The 15,675-nt window shown below is 44.8% G+C and overlaps 1 protein-coding gene across 10 annotated transcripts in view; it reads right to left on the bottom strand.

Moving 5' to 3' along the window:
- The window catches only part of ADAT1 (adenosine deaminase tRNA specific 1), a 45,403-nt gene extending 33,139 nt beyond the window's left edge, over positions 1 to 12,264 (bottom strand). For 4 of the 10 annotated variants that reach the window (XR_012328281.1, XM_073796789.1, XM_033846214.2 and 1 more), the window contains exons 1-8: positions 10,709 to 12,170; positions 9,890 to 10,080; positions 9,539 to 9,607; positions 8,520 to 8,574; positions 7,705 to 7,835; positions 4,357 to 4,960; positions 2,436 to 2,581; positions 1,805 to 1,904 (exon numbers count right to left, since the gene is read on the bottom strand). Coding sequence is in view for 7 of the 10 variants with exons in the window: in XM_073796789.1 (XP_073652890.1) it covers positions 1,805 to 1,904; positions 2,436 to 2,581; positions 4,357 to 4,960; positions 7,705 to 7,835; positions 8,520 to 8,574; positions 9,539 to 9,607; positions 9,890 to 10,058 (1,274 nt within the window). In the remaining 3 variants the exon portion in view is untranslated. The other 6 variants (XR_012328280.1, XR_012328279.1, XM_019940921.3 and 3 more) reach the window with 4 other exon arrangements.
- Between the last annotated feature and the right edge of the window lie 3,411 nt (positions 12,265 to 15,675).

Genomic DNA, 15,675 nt, shown 5'->3' with positions numbered 1-15,675 from the left:
CTCCGGACGCGCACGCTCAGCGGCCATGGCTCATGGGCCCAGCCGCTCCACGGCATGTGGGATCCTCCCGGACTGGGGCACAAACTCGTGTCCCCTGCATCGGCAGACAGACTCTCAACCACTGCGCCACCAGGGAAGCCCCAATACAACTTTTTATAAGGGCATAATAAAGAAATGGAAAAGCCACTTAGAATGAAAAGAACTACCTATAAATTGTGGGAGTCCTACAACAGTCACTCAGAGGCAGCTCAATCCAAACAGATGGAAATGCCTTTGGTGGGGAGGCTGCTACCCCATAGCCCCACCCACCCTCGTGTTATTGCAGACCCTCTGTGGCTCACTGGGAGGGAAAAGCAGAGGGGGCAAGATGAACATTTAACAAAAGAAGAACCAATAAGGCAGATGCATGAAACTCCAAACACACAATCATGAAACCCAAGTCTCATGTCCAACAGATCATATGCTCCACATTTCAATAAAAGCCAATTTGAAGATACAAAGTCTTGTTTTCATGGCACCCTTCTTGCCAGTCTGATCACTGTGCAGCTTCATAAATGATTCTCGGGTTCCAGCCTTGACCCACTAAACCAGAATCTCTAGTGGTAAAGCCCAAGAAAGTGTTCCTTTCAAAATCTCCCAGGGGAAAGAACAGTCTTTCCAAGAAATGCTGAGACAAGGACATCCACGTGCAAAAGAATGTAGTTGGATCCCTACCTCACACCTTATAAAAAATTAAATCAAAATGGATCGAAGTCCTAAACATAAAAGCTAAAACCATGAGAAGAAAACACAAAGTAAATCTTTGTGACAATGGTTTCTTACATATGATACTAAAAGCACAAACCATGAATTACAAAAATAGATAAAATGGACTTCCTTAAAATTTGAAACTTTTGTGCTTTCAAGGACACTTTCAAAAACTGAAAAGACAATCCACAGAACTGGAGAAATTATCTGAAATATATATCTGATAAAGGACTCATATCCAGAATATATAAAGAAATCTCTCAAATCAACAATGAAAAGACAAATAAACCAATTTAAAAAATGGGCAAAAGATCTGAACAGATATTTCTTTAAAGAAGATATACAAATGGCTAATAAGTACAGGAAAAGATGCTCAACATCCTTAGTTATTAGAGAAATGCAAATCAAAACCACAACGAAATAGAACTTAACACCCACTAAAATGATTACAAGACAGACAATAACAAGTGTTGGAAAGGATGCAGGATAATTGAAATACTCATACATTGCTGATGGAAGTTTAAAATGGTGCAGCTGTTATGTAAAACAGTTTGGCAGTTCCTCAGAAGTTAAACATAAGGTTATCCCATGACCCAGCAATCCCACTCCTAGGTATACCCAAGACAGTTGAAAACAAATGTCCACCCAAAAGCTTGTATATGAATGTTCAGAGCAGAATTATTATTTATAATAGCCAAAAAGTGAAATAACCCAAATGCCCACCAAAGGATGAACAGATAGGGGCTTCCCTGGTGGCGCAGTGGTTGGGAGTCCGCCTGCCAATGCAGGGGACATGGGTTCGAGCCCTGGTCCGGGGAGATCCCACATGCCGTGGAGCAGCTAGGCCCATGTGCCACAACTATTGAGCCTGTGCTCTAGAGCCTGCGAACCACGGCTACTGAAGCCTGCGCGCCTAGAGAAAGTCCGCGTGCAGCAATGAAGACCCAATGCAGCCAAAAAAAAAAAAAAAAAAAAAAGAAAGAAAAAGTTCTGGAATTAGAGGGTGGTGAGGTGTGAATGCACTGCCACCATCTCCTTCTGCCCCAATATGCTATACCTGGCTTGAAGGCGTCCGATTCCTTTCTTTGTTGTTCCCTGCGGAAAGCCATTGGCGGTGACATCCAGTGGCTGCTCAGGAACTGCACTCCAGCTGATGGCTATGAAAAGATAAGATTCTGGGGTTAAAACTGTTCAGTTTTCTGTAAATGTCAGAGGTATTTTAATAAAAATATTCCCCTACCACTGAAGACTCATGAGAGCTGGATATGATGCCAGAGACAGTGGCTGCCACTCTGATGCCTGGCCTCCAGAATACAACAGTATAAGTGGTTCATGATTCATCATCACCACCACCACCACCATCATCATCATAGCTAACAATCACTGAGTATTTATTATATGATGAACAAAGTAAATGCATGAAACAGAATTTCTCATTTATTCTTCGTAACAACCCTGACAAATGATATTCTTATCCGAAGATGAAGGAACTGAGGCTAAGAGAGGACAAGTTGCCCAGGGTCATAAAGAGTATGAACTTGACCCAGTGTGGGTATCTCCCGAGCCCATGTTATTGGCCACTTGAGTGGTAAACTGCTACCCCAGGCTGGGAGGATGCAGTCCCTTCCAGGCCACTCTAATGTCCAGGGACAAGTTACTCCAGAGCAAGTGGAACATGGATCCCTTACCTGCCCCACAAGGAACAAGTCGGCCTTGGCTCTCAGCCTTTTTTGCCTGTACTGCACAGCGGCTCTGTTCAAATAGTAAATCTGACTGCTGTAGTTTCACTTCTTGAACTCCAAAGCCTTCAGGTAAAGCTGAGACATTCTGACACCTAAACGTGAGGGGAAAGGCATGTAGTTTAGGCTCACTCATCGAGAAAGAGAGTATCTTGGACTGTGGACCACATCACCACCCATGTCTCAGTGGGAGGCAAAGGCCTTAGAAGGTGTGTGGATTTATTTATTTATTTATGGGGAGGATGGTATAGGAGGTTGTGACAGAATAGAATCCAGATCCTATGAACCTTATGGCTGAAGAAAGATCTCTTCCATCACTCTGAAGTGACAGCTATAAACTGAGTCACCACCCCTCAGGGACTTCAATAACACCGAACTCCATTTCTCATATTGAGAAACTCCATTTCTCTTTCACAGATTTGAAAACCTTAAGAAGAAATACTAACCCGTCGGCATCAGCTTCCTAGGGAGTCCTTAAAACAGGCCAGAAACCAAAATTATACTATAATATAAAAGCTTCATTTTTTCCTCTTGAATATTTCACACAAACTAGATGCCAACATGTAGTGGGTCTCGAGCTGAGCAGACAGCAACTTAAAGTCTTGGAATCAAGAAAACATGGAAAACAGAAAATGTCTTGGGCACAGTGCCTAGGATTGCCTTTTTTTTCTTAACATATTTATTGGCATATAGTTTATACACCATAAAATTCACCCATTTAAAGTTATAATTCAATTTTTTAAGTATAGTCACAGAGCTGTGCAACAAGCACTGCAATCTACATTTTCGCCACCCCGATGAGAAATCCTGCACCTAACGGCAGTCACTCACCATCCCCTTCCCCAGCCCCTGGCACCCATGAATCTACTTTCTGTCTCTATGGATGTGCCTATTTTGGACATTTCACTCCATGAAACCATACAACATGTGGCCTATTTCACTTAGCATAAGATTTTCAAGGTTCATCCATGTTGTGACATGTATCAGTCCTTCATTCCTTTTTGTGGCTGAGTAACATTCCACTGCAGGGAGCTACCACCTTTTGTTTATCAATTCACCAGCTGATGGACATTTGGGTTGTTGCACATTTGGGCTATTATGACTAATGCTGCTATGGAACATTCATGTACAACTTTTATGTGGATGTATGTCTTTATTTCTCTTGTGTATGTACCCAGGAGTGGAATTAGTGGGTCATATCCTGGGGTTGCTTCCAAGAGTCAGCTTTAGGAGTGGTACATTTGACAAGGGCCCACAGGCCTCCTCTGGTCATGGCCTTATCTGCCCTCAGTTACTACAGCATTAATCAGGTTTGGCTGCCCTTCTTCAGGGAGACCACGCTTGAGTGGTCATCATTTGTCTTTTTTTCTTTTTAAAAAATTAACACTAATGTCTGAAGGTTTTTAAACATTATAACAGCAATATATGCACACTGCAGAAAAATCAGAAAATAGAATAATCACAAAGAAGAAAAAATCACCCATAATACCACAACTCAGTGGTAATCATATTAATACCTTGGTGTATATCCTCCTATAAATTTTTTCTATGGGCATATATACTTTAAGACCAAAACGAACTCGTTTTACCTTCTAAATTGCTCTTTAAACATTATGAGCATCTTTCCATGTTAAATATTCATCAATATTAGTTGTAGCAAAAATCACAATCTTCTATTGCTGGCCATTTCAGTGGTTTCCTCTTTTTTTCCCTTAAATTAGTACACACAAAGCTAAATATTTGAGCACTTTCTTAATTATTTCCTTAAAACAAATTCTTAACTCTTTGTACGTATGTATGTATGTCCAGGCTCTTTGCACATATTCTCAGACTGCTTTTTGGAAAGACTGTTCCCTCCCTGCCCTCTCACCTCCCAATCAGTGCTCTCTGCATGGCCTCCTGGCTGTACGGGCACTTCCCAATGACCACAGCTGACAGGTAGATGGGCTCTTCTAGGAAGTGCATCAACAGTGCCCCCTGGCATCCGAGGACGTTCCACCGTGCCAGCTTGTCACTGCAGGACATGGAGCAAGTCCTGTCCCCCCGGCCTGGCTTCACTCGGAGCAGCCCCACCCGGTGATAGGCAGCACCAGGCTTCCCTGAGTCTCCAGCTTCCCCAGGCACACACTTGGCTCCGGTTCTATAAACGTCCACCACTTTGGCGCCACCGGGGGCCATTCCAGTGACAGTGGCTAGTTCCTCTGCAGTGAGATTAGAGCTGCTGACATCTGGTGAATTAGGGCCACTTTCCTGGTTGCCAAAACTCTGATGGTGAGCCATACCATCAGGAGTCCTGGGCTCAAGCCTCATCTTTTTGGTCACAGGACTATCTGAGTCGTCACATTTCCTTTTATCTTCAGGAGCTTCTAGGTTACCACTAGCTTCTACTGATGGATTATTGGCCCAATCTCTACTGACAGGACAGCAAGGCTGATCTTCAAACTCAAGCATTGGAATGATGGAGGCATCCCCACCTGTAGGAGAAGAAATCACTTAAACCAGTGGTTCTCAAAGTGAGGCCACCAGACCAGCCACATAAGCATCCCTTGGGAACTTGATAGAAATGCAAATTCTTGGGACCCACAGTAGCCCTGTTGAATCAGAAACTCTAGAGGTGGTACCCAGCAGTCTGTTTTAACAAGGTCTCCAGGTGATACTGATGCAACGTCAAGTTTGAGAACCACTGACTTAAATGAAGCTTAATTCTATTCTCCCAGCTACCTGAGATGAGTTAAGAACACTTGGCCAAATTTCCCTAACAAGAATTCTCTGAGGTTCTTGCTGAAGACCGTATCCTAGACCCAGTGAGCTAGCCTCTCTCAGTGGGAGGAGTCTTGAAGACTGAATTGTTTAACAAAGATCCCAGGTGATTCTTACCACAGAAGTTTTGGAAACACTAGATTAGACCAAGGTTTCTCAACCTCCACGTTGACATTCTGGGCCAGATAATTCTTCGCCACGGAGGCTTGCCCCATATATTACAGGATGTTTAGCAGCCTCCCTGGTCTCTACCTACTAGATACCAATAGCACCCCTGAGTCTGACAATCAAAAATGTCTGCAGATGCTGCCAAATGTCCCCTGGGCAGCAGAATGATCCTGAGTTGGGAACCCGTGGCTTAGAATGAGCACAGTTTCTCAAGTGCATTTTGTGGAATATTATTCCATAAGATGCCTTGGAAAACAAAAGTGGATGGTTGATTTCAGGGTTAAATAAGTTTGGCAAATAATGCTCACAATTTCCCCATCTTGCATATCCTCACAGTAAAGACTCACAGTAAATTACACAACTGGTGTTTCCCCAAGCTGGTTTAGAGGTTTCTGACCCACTCTGTGTTTACAGGTAATCAAAGAAAACCAGAGGTCAGTAAAAAGCACACCGCCCCTGTGAGAAGGGAGCTTCTTCTTCAAACACTAATGTGTATTGCTTTTCTAAAGTGTGTAAATAATACGTCTGTGGTCTTTATAACCTAAGAGTGGGAAAGGCAAGAGATGCAGAAGTGGGAGTGTTGCCAGAGAGGCTGGCTGGCAGGCTTCCAGAGACCTCACAAGGTGACAGTGACTTTGGAGAATTCCCCAGGGCCCACCTCCCACTCTGAAGGCTCAGAGATTTGATCTTGACAGATGCCTGAACTCAAGAGGCTGACTCATGCTAATACAGCTCATAAGTACCAGTCTGAAGTAGCCAATCCAGGCACCAACTTATCAATTAGTAATGAGGAATAAATGCCAAGGGCGCCAAATAGTCACATTCTCTAGGTAGTGTTCTTTCTCCCTGCAGACAAACCATCGGTGGACATCACACTGTAAAAGATTACCCATCACCCTGGGAGTTAGATCAGTGGTTCTAAATTTTGATTTCAAAGACCAGTAAAATCTCCAGAAGATTTTAAGACAACTAGAGTGTTGACAACTTTTTATTCCACCAAGTAAGATCTTTAAAAATCCTATTTATCATTATTTTAAAAATGCATAAAAATCTCATAACCTTAAAATGGAAGGAAATTAGTGTTTTGAAAAACTCACTGAGTAGTCCTGATTTTTCTCATCTGGCCATGGACCAGTACACTCTCACAAAGCAGTACCAGCCTGGAGACCACTGATTTATGTCCTCTGATTAGGCGGTCAGGCCAGCTGTGATCTCCAGATGTATCTCTCTCCACAGGAATGCTACACCTCCCACTGGGATCAGCCAGGCCCTGGCTATTCAAAATGTGATACATGGGCCAATACCACTGGCACCACCTGGGAGTTGGTTAGAAATGCAGACCTCCGGCTCTACCCCAGACCTACTGAATTTGAATCTGCATTTTAACAAGATCCCTGGGTGATTTATACGCATATTACAGTTTGATAAGCACTGAGTTAGGAAACAACCTATCAGGGCACTGCTAAGAATAGAGTATGGATGAGTCCTCCCTCCCTCTGTATGTCATTTTCCTGTTCTTTCATAAGCTATATTATATTTTTGATTTGAGTTATGATCTTCAGTTATTGTCTCTTAAGAGTGATCACCTATCTGCTCTAATTGCATAGTTAATTTTAAAATTTAATACTCAGGGGACAATATTATATCCTTATTTCAAAGTTTTTAGGGTGACGAAATTTTACTACCATCCCTGAACTGTTGTCTACAAAGGGTAGAAATTATTCCCAATTTTCAAGACAGAAAAACAAAGGAGAGAAAATCAGCCAGGTCTGCTCTTCCTGCCTAATGCAACCAGAGCACCTGAACATCCCCTTACAACTCATCAAAATTTACCTTAACTAACCATGACTGTCTACATTTCCTAAAAAACTAAAGGGTAAGCAAGGGACTAGTCTTATTCACTGCTACATAACCAGTATGTCACACTTGCCTGACAAGGAGTAGAAAATTTATGTTTAATGAATGAATGAAATGAGTTTCAGGATAAATCACCATAGAACTCAGGGCTTTGGACCTCTAAGCCCTCTTGTTGGTTTTGGACCTTGTGGGGTCTCAGCTTTAAGCTTCCAAATCCTGCTTGGGAACTGAGAACTGAATAATAGTATGAGTGAAGCTCCCTCCACTTTTCCTTGGTAGAGACGTGATTAGGCACACTGGGCTGTTCACAAAAAGGGACTATAAATGGTTGTAGCTACACTTCATCTAAGGTGTTTTTTTGAGAAACTATGGATAAGACAACAATAAGGAAGCAGACCATGTAACATGAATCCAAAGGCATTAATATACTTACAGGGTGTATGGCTGGAGAAAAACACAAACAAGAGGTCTGGTCTGAGTTTCCACAGTTCTCTCTGAGTTCCTGGGACAAAGATGGAATCCTCCTTCAGGGTGGCTGCCAAGTGGAGCTGATGGAGAAGGTACCTAATGGGGTGCAGGATGTTATCAGAACGAACAACCAGTCTCTGTAGTAAAGGGAAAGACTCTGGTTGCGTGATTACTAAGAAAGAAAGAGATACTGCAGGCCAATGGGACTGGTAGCGATTTGGAATTATGAGAATGACCTAGCCCAGTGATTCTCAAAATGCGGTTCCTGAAACAGCAGCATCAGCATTGGCTGGAATTTATTAGAAATGCAACTTATCAGGCTCCACCCGGATCTGCTGAATCAGAATCTCTGGGGATGGGCCCAGTTATCTGGGTTTTTTTTGTTTGTTTTTTTTTTGTGTTTTTTTTGGCGGCCTCTCACTGTTGTGGCCTCTCCCGTTGTGGAGCACAGGCTCCGGACACGCAGGCTCAGCGGCCATGGCTCACGGGCCCAGCGGCTCCGCGGCATGTGGGATCTTCCCGGACCGGGGCACGAACCCGCGTCCCCTGCATTGGCAGGTGGACTCTCAACCACTGCGCCACCAGGGAAGCCCTGGGTTTTAACAAACCCTCTAGGTGATTCTGATGCACATCAAGCATGAGAACCACTGTCTAGACGAGCACTATTTTAAGTGCAGTTCAGAGGCCTACATAATCAGTATTACCTAGGAGCTTATTAGAAATGCATATTCTGGGGCCCCCACCCAAGCTAAATCAGACTCTTTCGGGATATAGCTTTACCTTTGGAAGCTTCTTCTGGCTATGACCTCAGCATGGCTATCATTGAGGATGTCTCCTGCGGCAAAGACAGGACATTAGTGAAAACATATGGAACCTGGAGATTCCCTGGTTCCTAAAAGCAGAACATAGTAGCTTCTCCCAGCACCCAGAATGACCACGTAGCTCCTGGAGGGCTTTGCCAGAAAGTTTTACAATCATTACTGGCAAAGCATTTACAGCAGGGTTTCCTCAACTACTGACATTTAGGGTTGGAAAATGCTTTGTTGAATGGGGCAGGGGGGCGCTGTCCTGGGCTTTGCAGGATGTTTAGCAGCATTCCTGGCCTCTACTCACTAGAGACCACTAGCATATTCCCCTCTCCCCAGTTTTGACAACGAAAATGTCTCCACATATTGCCTAATGTCTCCTGGAGGGCAAAATCTCCCCTAGCTGAGAACCCCTGATTTATAGGGAAATCTTTATCTGGAGGAGAAGAGTCCAGATCTTTTGTACCCTCATGCCATACTTGTGCTCATAGTGATAAAATTCCATCGAATTCTATCAATAGTGGTCCTGGAACAGCTTCATCATATCCAGGAGGAAAGGCTAGGAGGATGAGGAGAGCAAACTGGAGGAGGAATCTGTTAACTGGCAACCAGAAGGTGAAGATGCCAGACCTCTAAGGGATTTCCATATTCCTTCTGGTGCCAAAATCTCCATTTAATTAAAGATTGCTTTGTGGGGCTTCAGATCTAATATGGAATAGCTAAGCCCAGGCAACTTTTGGTTTGAGCATGAAAACACTGGCCAACTTTCAAGCCACTCAGAAAGATGTTCTTGGTGGCCTTTGCTTCCACAGTTTACTTCCATTCTTTAAATGAGTTCTGTCCTTTCAAGTGGAGCGACAGTCAGTGGGAAGTGAAAGGTCAGCCACCTAGCGATATTGCCCCTTTGCTCTGCCGAGAAGAGGAATGGATGACATGCACACGGGTTTCCAAAAGCTCCCTAACAGGCGCTGTTCAGACCCCACCGGGGCTTACCGCTCTTCCTCATTTTGGACTGGCCTATGCATTTGGTTCCTGTTCCCATTGAGACAACTTCCTTTGTCACTGAGGGGGAAAAAAAAATCATTAAGTGTGCTCTCAGAATCTGAATGATCTATAGGTTTAATAAGTCTGCACACTGAGTCCCCCAAAGGCTGACTCAACTGTGCACTGCGTTTCCAGCACGGCCATCTACCACCACCAGAGGTACCCCGCCCCCTGGCGGGGAGCAGCGGAACATGCCCAACATCGCGGTTTACACCCAACCGCCATCGTCCCTGCCTAGCCCTGTGTATTTCTACCATCTCCTACAGGGAGAGACAGCATTCCAGGGAGAAAAGGTCTCACCTTGCACCGGTCTGTCAGGGCGGTCGCAGGCCTGGTCAGCTGTAGGTTGTATCTTCACCACGGCTGCCAGCAACGTCCACTCGCGGTTGGGCTCGGGCTTCCCTTGCTTGGGCAGCATGCTCCTATAGTGCTCATAACAGAGCCGCGCAATCTCATCCGCGCTCCACATGGTGTGAGCTGGCGCTGAGGCCCTGATCAAAACCCACAACCATCAGAAGGGCAGAAAGGAGAACGAATGCAAGATGCTACAACCCTGCACCGGTGCTTCAACAGGCATTCAGATATAGCCCATTCATGTTCATACTGAGGTTTCTCAGTTCAGAACCCTATGTATCATCTTCTCCTACTACCCCTCTGCCTTCTTTTCATCTTTAATGAAAGACTAAAAAAGTCCCAAATCTCACAACACCAGAAGATACCCTATTTCTTCAAGCTGCTTTTTTTCTTCTTCTAATGTTATATATTTGACATGCTTCTAATGAATCTGAACCTAACTACTCAAAATGAAAGCATATGAGAGGGAAGTATCCTTGTTACTCAATTTTCACTTGGAAATAGCATGTAAAATAGCTGAGGCTGCAGACCTCAGCTTGCTTTGGACAGACCCTCACCATACAAAGTTTATCTTTCCGGGGAGAAGGTTTTTCTTTTCTGTCCTCTTTTTCAGACGTTTTACTTGTCATTCCGTCATAGCAGATAGTTTACCTCCCTCTAGTAAACCTCCACTGATGCCCCCATCAGGAAAGCAACCCTGTAATTTCTTCTACAGCGTTTTATGATGCAGGGGGGAGAAGTGACAAGAGTCTAGTGGTTTCTCACCAGTCAAGTGTTCTGCTTCTCAGAGTGAGTCCTTTGGAGTTAGCATTTCCGGATTCTCATCCTGCTTTTGCTACAAAGTAACTGTGCGATACTGCGTAGATTACTTAACCTTTCTGTATCATCTGATAATAGAGACAGTAGTTTATGTAATCCACTGGAGTTACTGCAAGGCTTAAATAATTACAAAAAGCAATTGGTACAACGTTGAGCATAATTAATGTCAACTGAGATTAATATTACAAAAAAGAACACTTGAATTTCCTGATTGATTTGCCTTGGGCTCCTTATCAGGTAGTGGAACTGTAATGGACACGTAAAACCATGAGTAAGAAACCATGAAGCAGATCAGACCTAAAAGAGGCCTAGAGTACTTCCCTGGAAACTCTCTCACTCTTGACTCTATGGATGCTCACTCAGTGACCTCATTTGGACTCAAATGTATGAAAAGCTTCCTAGTAGAAAATAAGATCATATGGTGATGGACAAAGCCAGACATGTCACCAAAAACAAACAAACAAAAAAGGCTCTACTGAACCCCAATGCATATAGCAGACAACTGACTTTTCTACAACAAGAAAAATTGCGTTGTGTTAAATTGATTAAACAAGGAAGCCATTAGATTGATGAGGCTCTAATGCTGTGGTGGCCTATTTAAGCAAACCAAGATCTAAGCATGTTGGGCTTCCCTGGTGGCACAGTGGTTAAGAATGCGCCTGCCAACGCGGGGGACACGGGTTTGAGCCCTGGTCCGGGAAGATCCCACCCGCCGCGGAGCGACTGGGCCCATGCGCCACAACTACTGAGCCTGCGCTCTTGAGCCTGTGAGCCACAACTACTGAACCTGTGTGCCACAACTACTGAAGCCCACACGCCTAGAGCCGGTGCTCCACAACAGGAGAGACCACCGCAATGTGAAGTCCGTGCACCACGACGAAGAGTAGCCCCTGCTCACCACAACTAGAGAAAGCCCGCGCACAGAAACAACGACCCAACACTGCCAAAAAATAAATAAATTAAATTAAAAAAAAAAAGTTAAGGTAATTCGGCTGCCAGAGGATAAAAGGCTTTAGAAGGGTTGGAAGTGAAGCCTACTTCCCTTAGACCCCCTCCTCAATATCCTCCAGGGGCCCGGGTGGGGCCCATTAGGAGACTCCACGCCCCTGCAGCAGGGACAACGTGCGTGCCTGCCCCCTTCGGCTTTGTGGGATGCTGCCGAGAGGCCACGCGCCCCGCTCTCGTCCGCAGCAGGAGCTCTCTGCACGGGGGGACATTGGCATTTCCCTGAAAGGAGCCGCATTTTCCCACCGGACGCGCGGTGTGAGAGGCGCGGTCCTGATATCCTCTCCCGACACAAAAAGGGCTCCGGAAAGTCGGACAGAGGAGACCTCACCCAGGACCCCTAAGGTCCCCCTTATTTGCGCGCCCTCGGCCGCACGACGCCACCCCCTTCACAGACGCTCCCCTCCCACCTCTACAACGCGAGCTCTCGAAGAGAAAGAACAGAACCCGCGCGGCGCAACGGGCGTGACGTCACAACGAGGCGGCTCTTTCAGGTCCATCTCCGGCGGGGCGCAGTGCACGCTGGCTCTTGTAGTCGTTCAGGGGGCGGAGCCAGGGGCGGCTGTGCTGATCCTTAGAGTCTAGCGACTTCCGGCGCTGTGCTTAGGTAGCGGTTAAACGGGCTCAGGGAAGCTGACTCCCCGGTAGGATAGATTCAAATAGTAGAATGATTTCGTATCTTGAAACACTAGTCTGAATTTTTGTCTGAAACAGCGATGTCCAGTAGAAATATAATTCGAGCCAGATATGTAATTAAAAAATTTCTAGTAGCTACATTTTAAAAAGTCAAAAGAAATAAGTGAAATTAATTTTAACCATATATTTTATTTAACCCAGCATATTCAACATATTTCAACGTGTAATCAATATTTTTAAAATAAATTTCAGATATTTTACATTCTTTTTTTCATACTAAGTTTAAGAAATCCGGTGTGTATATTACACTTACACTACATCTAAGTTCTGACCAGCCACATTTCAAATGCTCAATAGCCATATGTGGCTAGTGGCTTACCATATTGGACAGCTCTAAACCTTCAGATTGTCAGGTATAGGTAGTATAGCTGTCTTGGATAGTTCAGGAGCCTGTACCATTCAGCAGCTCTATACCTCAATTACTAAAGATGAGAGAATTCACTTTTCTTACTACCCCTCAAAAGCTAGAGAAGAAGTGCAACTTACTTGACCCCCATCTTTCTCTCTAGATCAGAGGAAAAGGGCCACAGGCCTCCTCCAAGTGTCAGGACCCTGATCCTCGTTCCTCTCTCCAACATGTTTAGTTTTTTTTGTTTTGTTTTTTGTTTTTGGCCGTGCGGCATGTGGGATCTTAGTTCCCTGACCAGGGATCGAACCTGCGTCCCTTGCATTGGAAACGCGGGGTCTTAACCACTGGACCGCCAGGGAAGTCCCTCCAGCATTTTTAATCTGCGACTGACTCCTTGTCTTTAAAGACTCCTGGTGGGGGAATCATCTTCCAGGGTTATCTCAGGGATTAGTACCACCATTTGTCTAGTTGCATAAACTGAAAAGTGAATCACCTTGTCATTTCCCTTCCCTTCACCCCCATAATATAATCCAATATATAATCCATTACCAAGTCCTGTTGAGCTTTCTATCTCTTGAGTCCATCCAATTCTGTCCATTTTCATGGCAACACCCTAGTGTGAACTGCTGTTGTCTCCCTCTTGGACTGCTTGTTAACCTTGGACTTTAACCTCTTTCTGCCCAACTCCAATTCTTTTTCACAGAGCAGCCAGAATGATGTTTTCAAAATGCAGACATGATGTCACTCTCCTGCTTAAATGCTTCAGTGGTTTCCCAGCACTTTTAAAATGCAGACAAAGTCCCATAGTAGGGCTCACAGCCCTGTATGATCAGCACCCTCCTGCCTCATCTGTTGGCATATTTCTTTGGGTTTTTATATCTAGTGGTATTGGTCTTCTCCTTGTTCTTTCCTCGTCAGGGCCTTTGCACTTGTTGCCACGCTATGGAAAGCCCTTCCTTCCCTTCTTTGACTAGTTAGTACTCTATCTTCCTTCAGATCTCAGATCTGATGTCCTCAGGGAAGCCTTCCTTAACTAGGTCTGTTAGAGTTTCTCAATACCCCATGGATCTCTCCTTCAAAGCATTTTCCAGAGTTGCCATTTTTTGTTTTTTGGGGGATGATTTATTAAATATCTATTTTCTTAAAGGATTTTTTTTAAAGATTTAATTTTATTTATTTTTGGCTCCGTCGGGTCTACATTGCTGCGCGCGGGCTTTCTCTAGTGGCGAGCAGGGGCTACTCTTCGTTGTGGAGCACAGGCTAGGCACGTGGGCTCAGTTGTTGTGGCACACGGGCTCTAGAGCGCAGGCTTAACTGTGGTACATGGGCTTAGCTGCTCTGCCGCATGTGGCATCTTCCCAGACCAGGGATCAAGCCCATGCCCCCTGCATTGGCAGGAGGATTCTTAACCACTGCACCACCAGGGAAGTCCCCTTCCAGCTTTCATTCTGTCATTTTTCCTGCTAAACTGCAAGACAAGATGTCTACTGCTGCTTCAGTTCCTCTATCCCCAAGCTCTTTGAGGCCAGACAGCTGGCATCTGCCCCCAGCCTACTACTAAACAGCTCTTGAAAGATCACTTGTGACCTCATTAATCCTTGTTGCCTTTTCCAATGGTCCACATTGACGGTACAGTGGTGCCTGAAGTCCAGTCCCTTATCCTGGTGAGTTGACTTTTCATTTTAATTAACACCACCTTGCTGAAGGATGTGCCATATGATGCGTTTCTTCTGAAATACCACCTGGTCATCTAACCAGCACTGCCAAGTGCTCCTGGAGCCTATGTTCAACACCAGCAAGGACTGAGGTTCTCAACACTCCCTGTAGTTCCCAGTTAGGTAATTTCTGCGTGCTTAGATCATTTTACCAACCGCAAAGTAAAAACCTGCTCTGTGAAAGTAGACTGGTAACTCCCAAGCCGAGACGCTTGCAGAGGTTTTGCTGAAGTGCAAAAGACAAGTCCTTTGTTGTCTCATTGGAGAAAAGTTTCCCCCAGCTGCCTCCCTGTGTCACGGGCTCTCTTTTAACAGCAGGTCCCTAGCCGTATCCTTGTCACATTCTTAGCTCAATTGAACTGTGCTGAAAATGAGAATACACCAGACTCACTATTCAGCATCCTATTCACTCTTCCCACCCAATATCTAACAAGCATGTTAAATTTAATTATGTCCAAAACCAAACACTCAACCTTCCTTCTCAAACCTGCACTTCCTCAAGTTTTTTCCATCTCAAGTCAATGACAACTCTACTTTCCAGTTGGTCAGGCCCCAAACCTTGAAATTATCATTGATTCCTCTTCTTATAACCCACATTGACAGCAGATTCTGTTGACCTCAGGAACACAGGCAAAGTCCAATGGCTCAACCATCACCATCACTTTATACCACCCAAGGCTAAGCCATCATCTCTCCTCAGCCCACTGCTGCAGTGCAACTGTCTCCCTTTCACTCTTGCTTTCCACATGCTAACTAGAACAACCTTTTAAAAACACTGCTCAAAAAAAAAAAAATAAATAAAAAATAAAAACACTGCTCAAGGGAACTTCCCTGGTGGTCCAGTGGCTAAGACTCCATGCTTCCAATGCAGAGGGCATGGGTTCGATCCCCGGTTGGGGAACTAAGACCCCACATGCCATACGTGGTGTGGCCAACAAACAAACAAACAAAACAACACTGCTCAAAACCCTCCAATGGCTTCACACCTCACTCATAATAAAATACATACTCCTTTGCATGGCTTACAGATGCCTGCATGATCTGGCCCCTTACTGATCTTTACTTTCTCCTCTCCGGCCAAACCAGACCCCTTTGCTGTTCCTCAAAAATGCAGCCCTGTAGTCTGAATCACCCTTTTCCACTCAGAT

Source organism: Tursiops truncatus, chromosome 19 (assembly GCF_011762595.2).
Source record: "Tursiops truncatus isolate mTurTru1 chromosome 19, mTurTru1.mat.Y, whole genome shotgun sequence".
Classification (NCBI taxonomy): Eukaryota; Metazoa; Chordata; class Mammalia; order Artiodactyla; family Delphinidae; genus Tursiops; species Tursiops truncatus.
The sequence above is the reverse complement of the archived record's forward strand: the minus strand, read 5'-3'. Positions and strand labels throughout refer to the sequence as shown.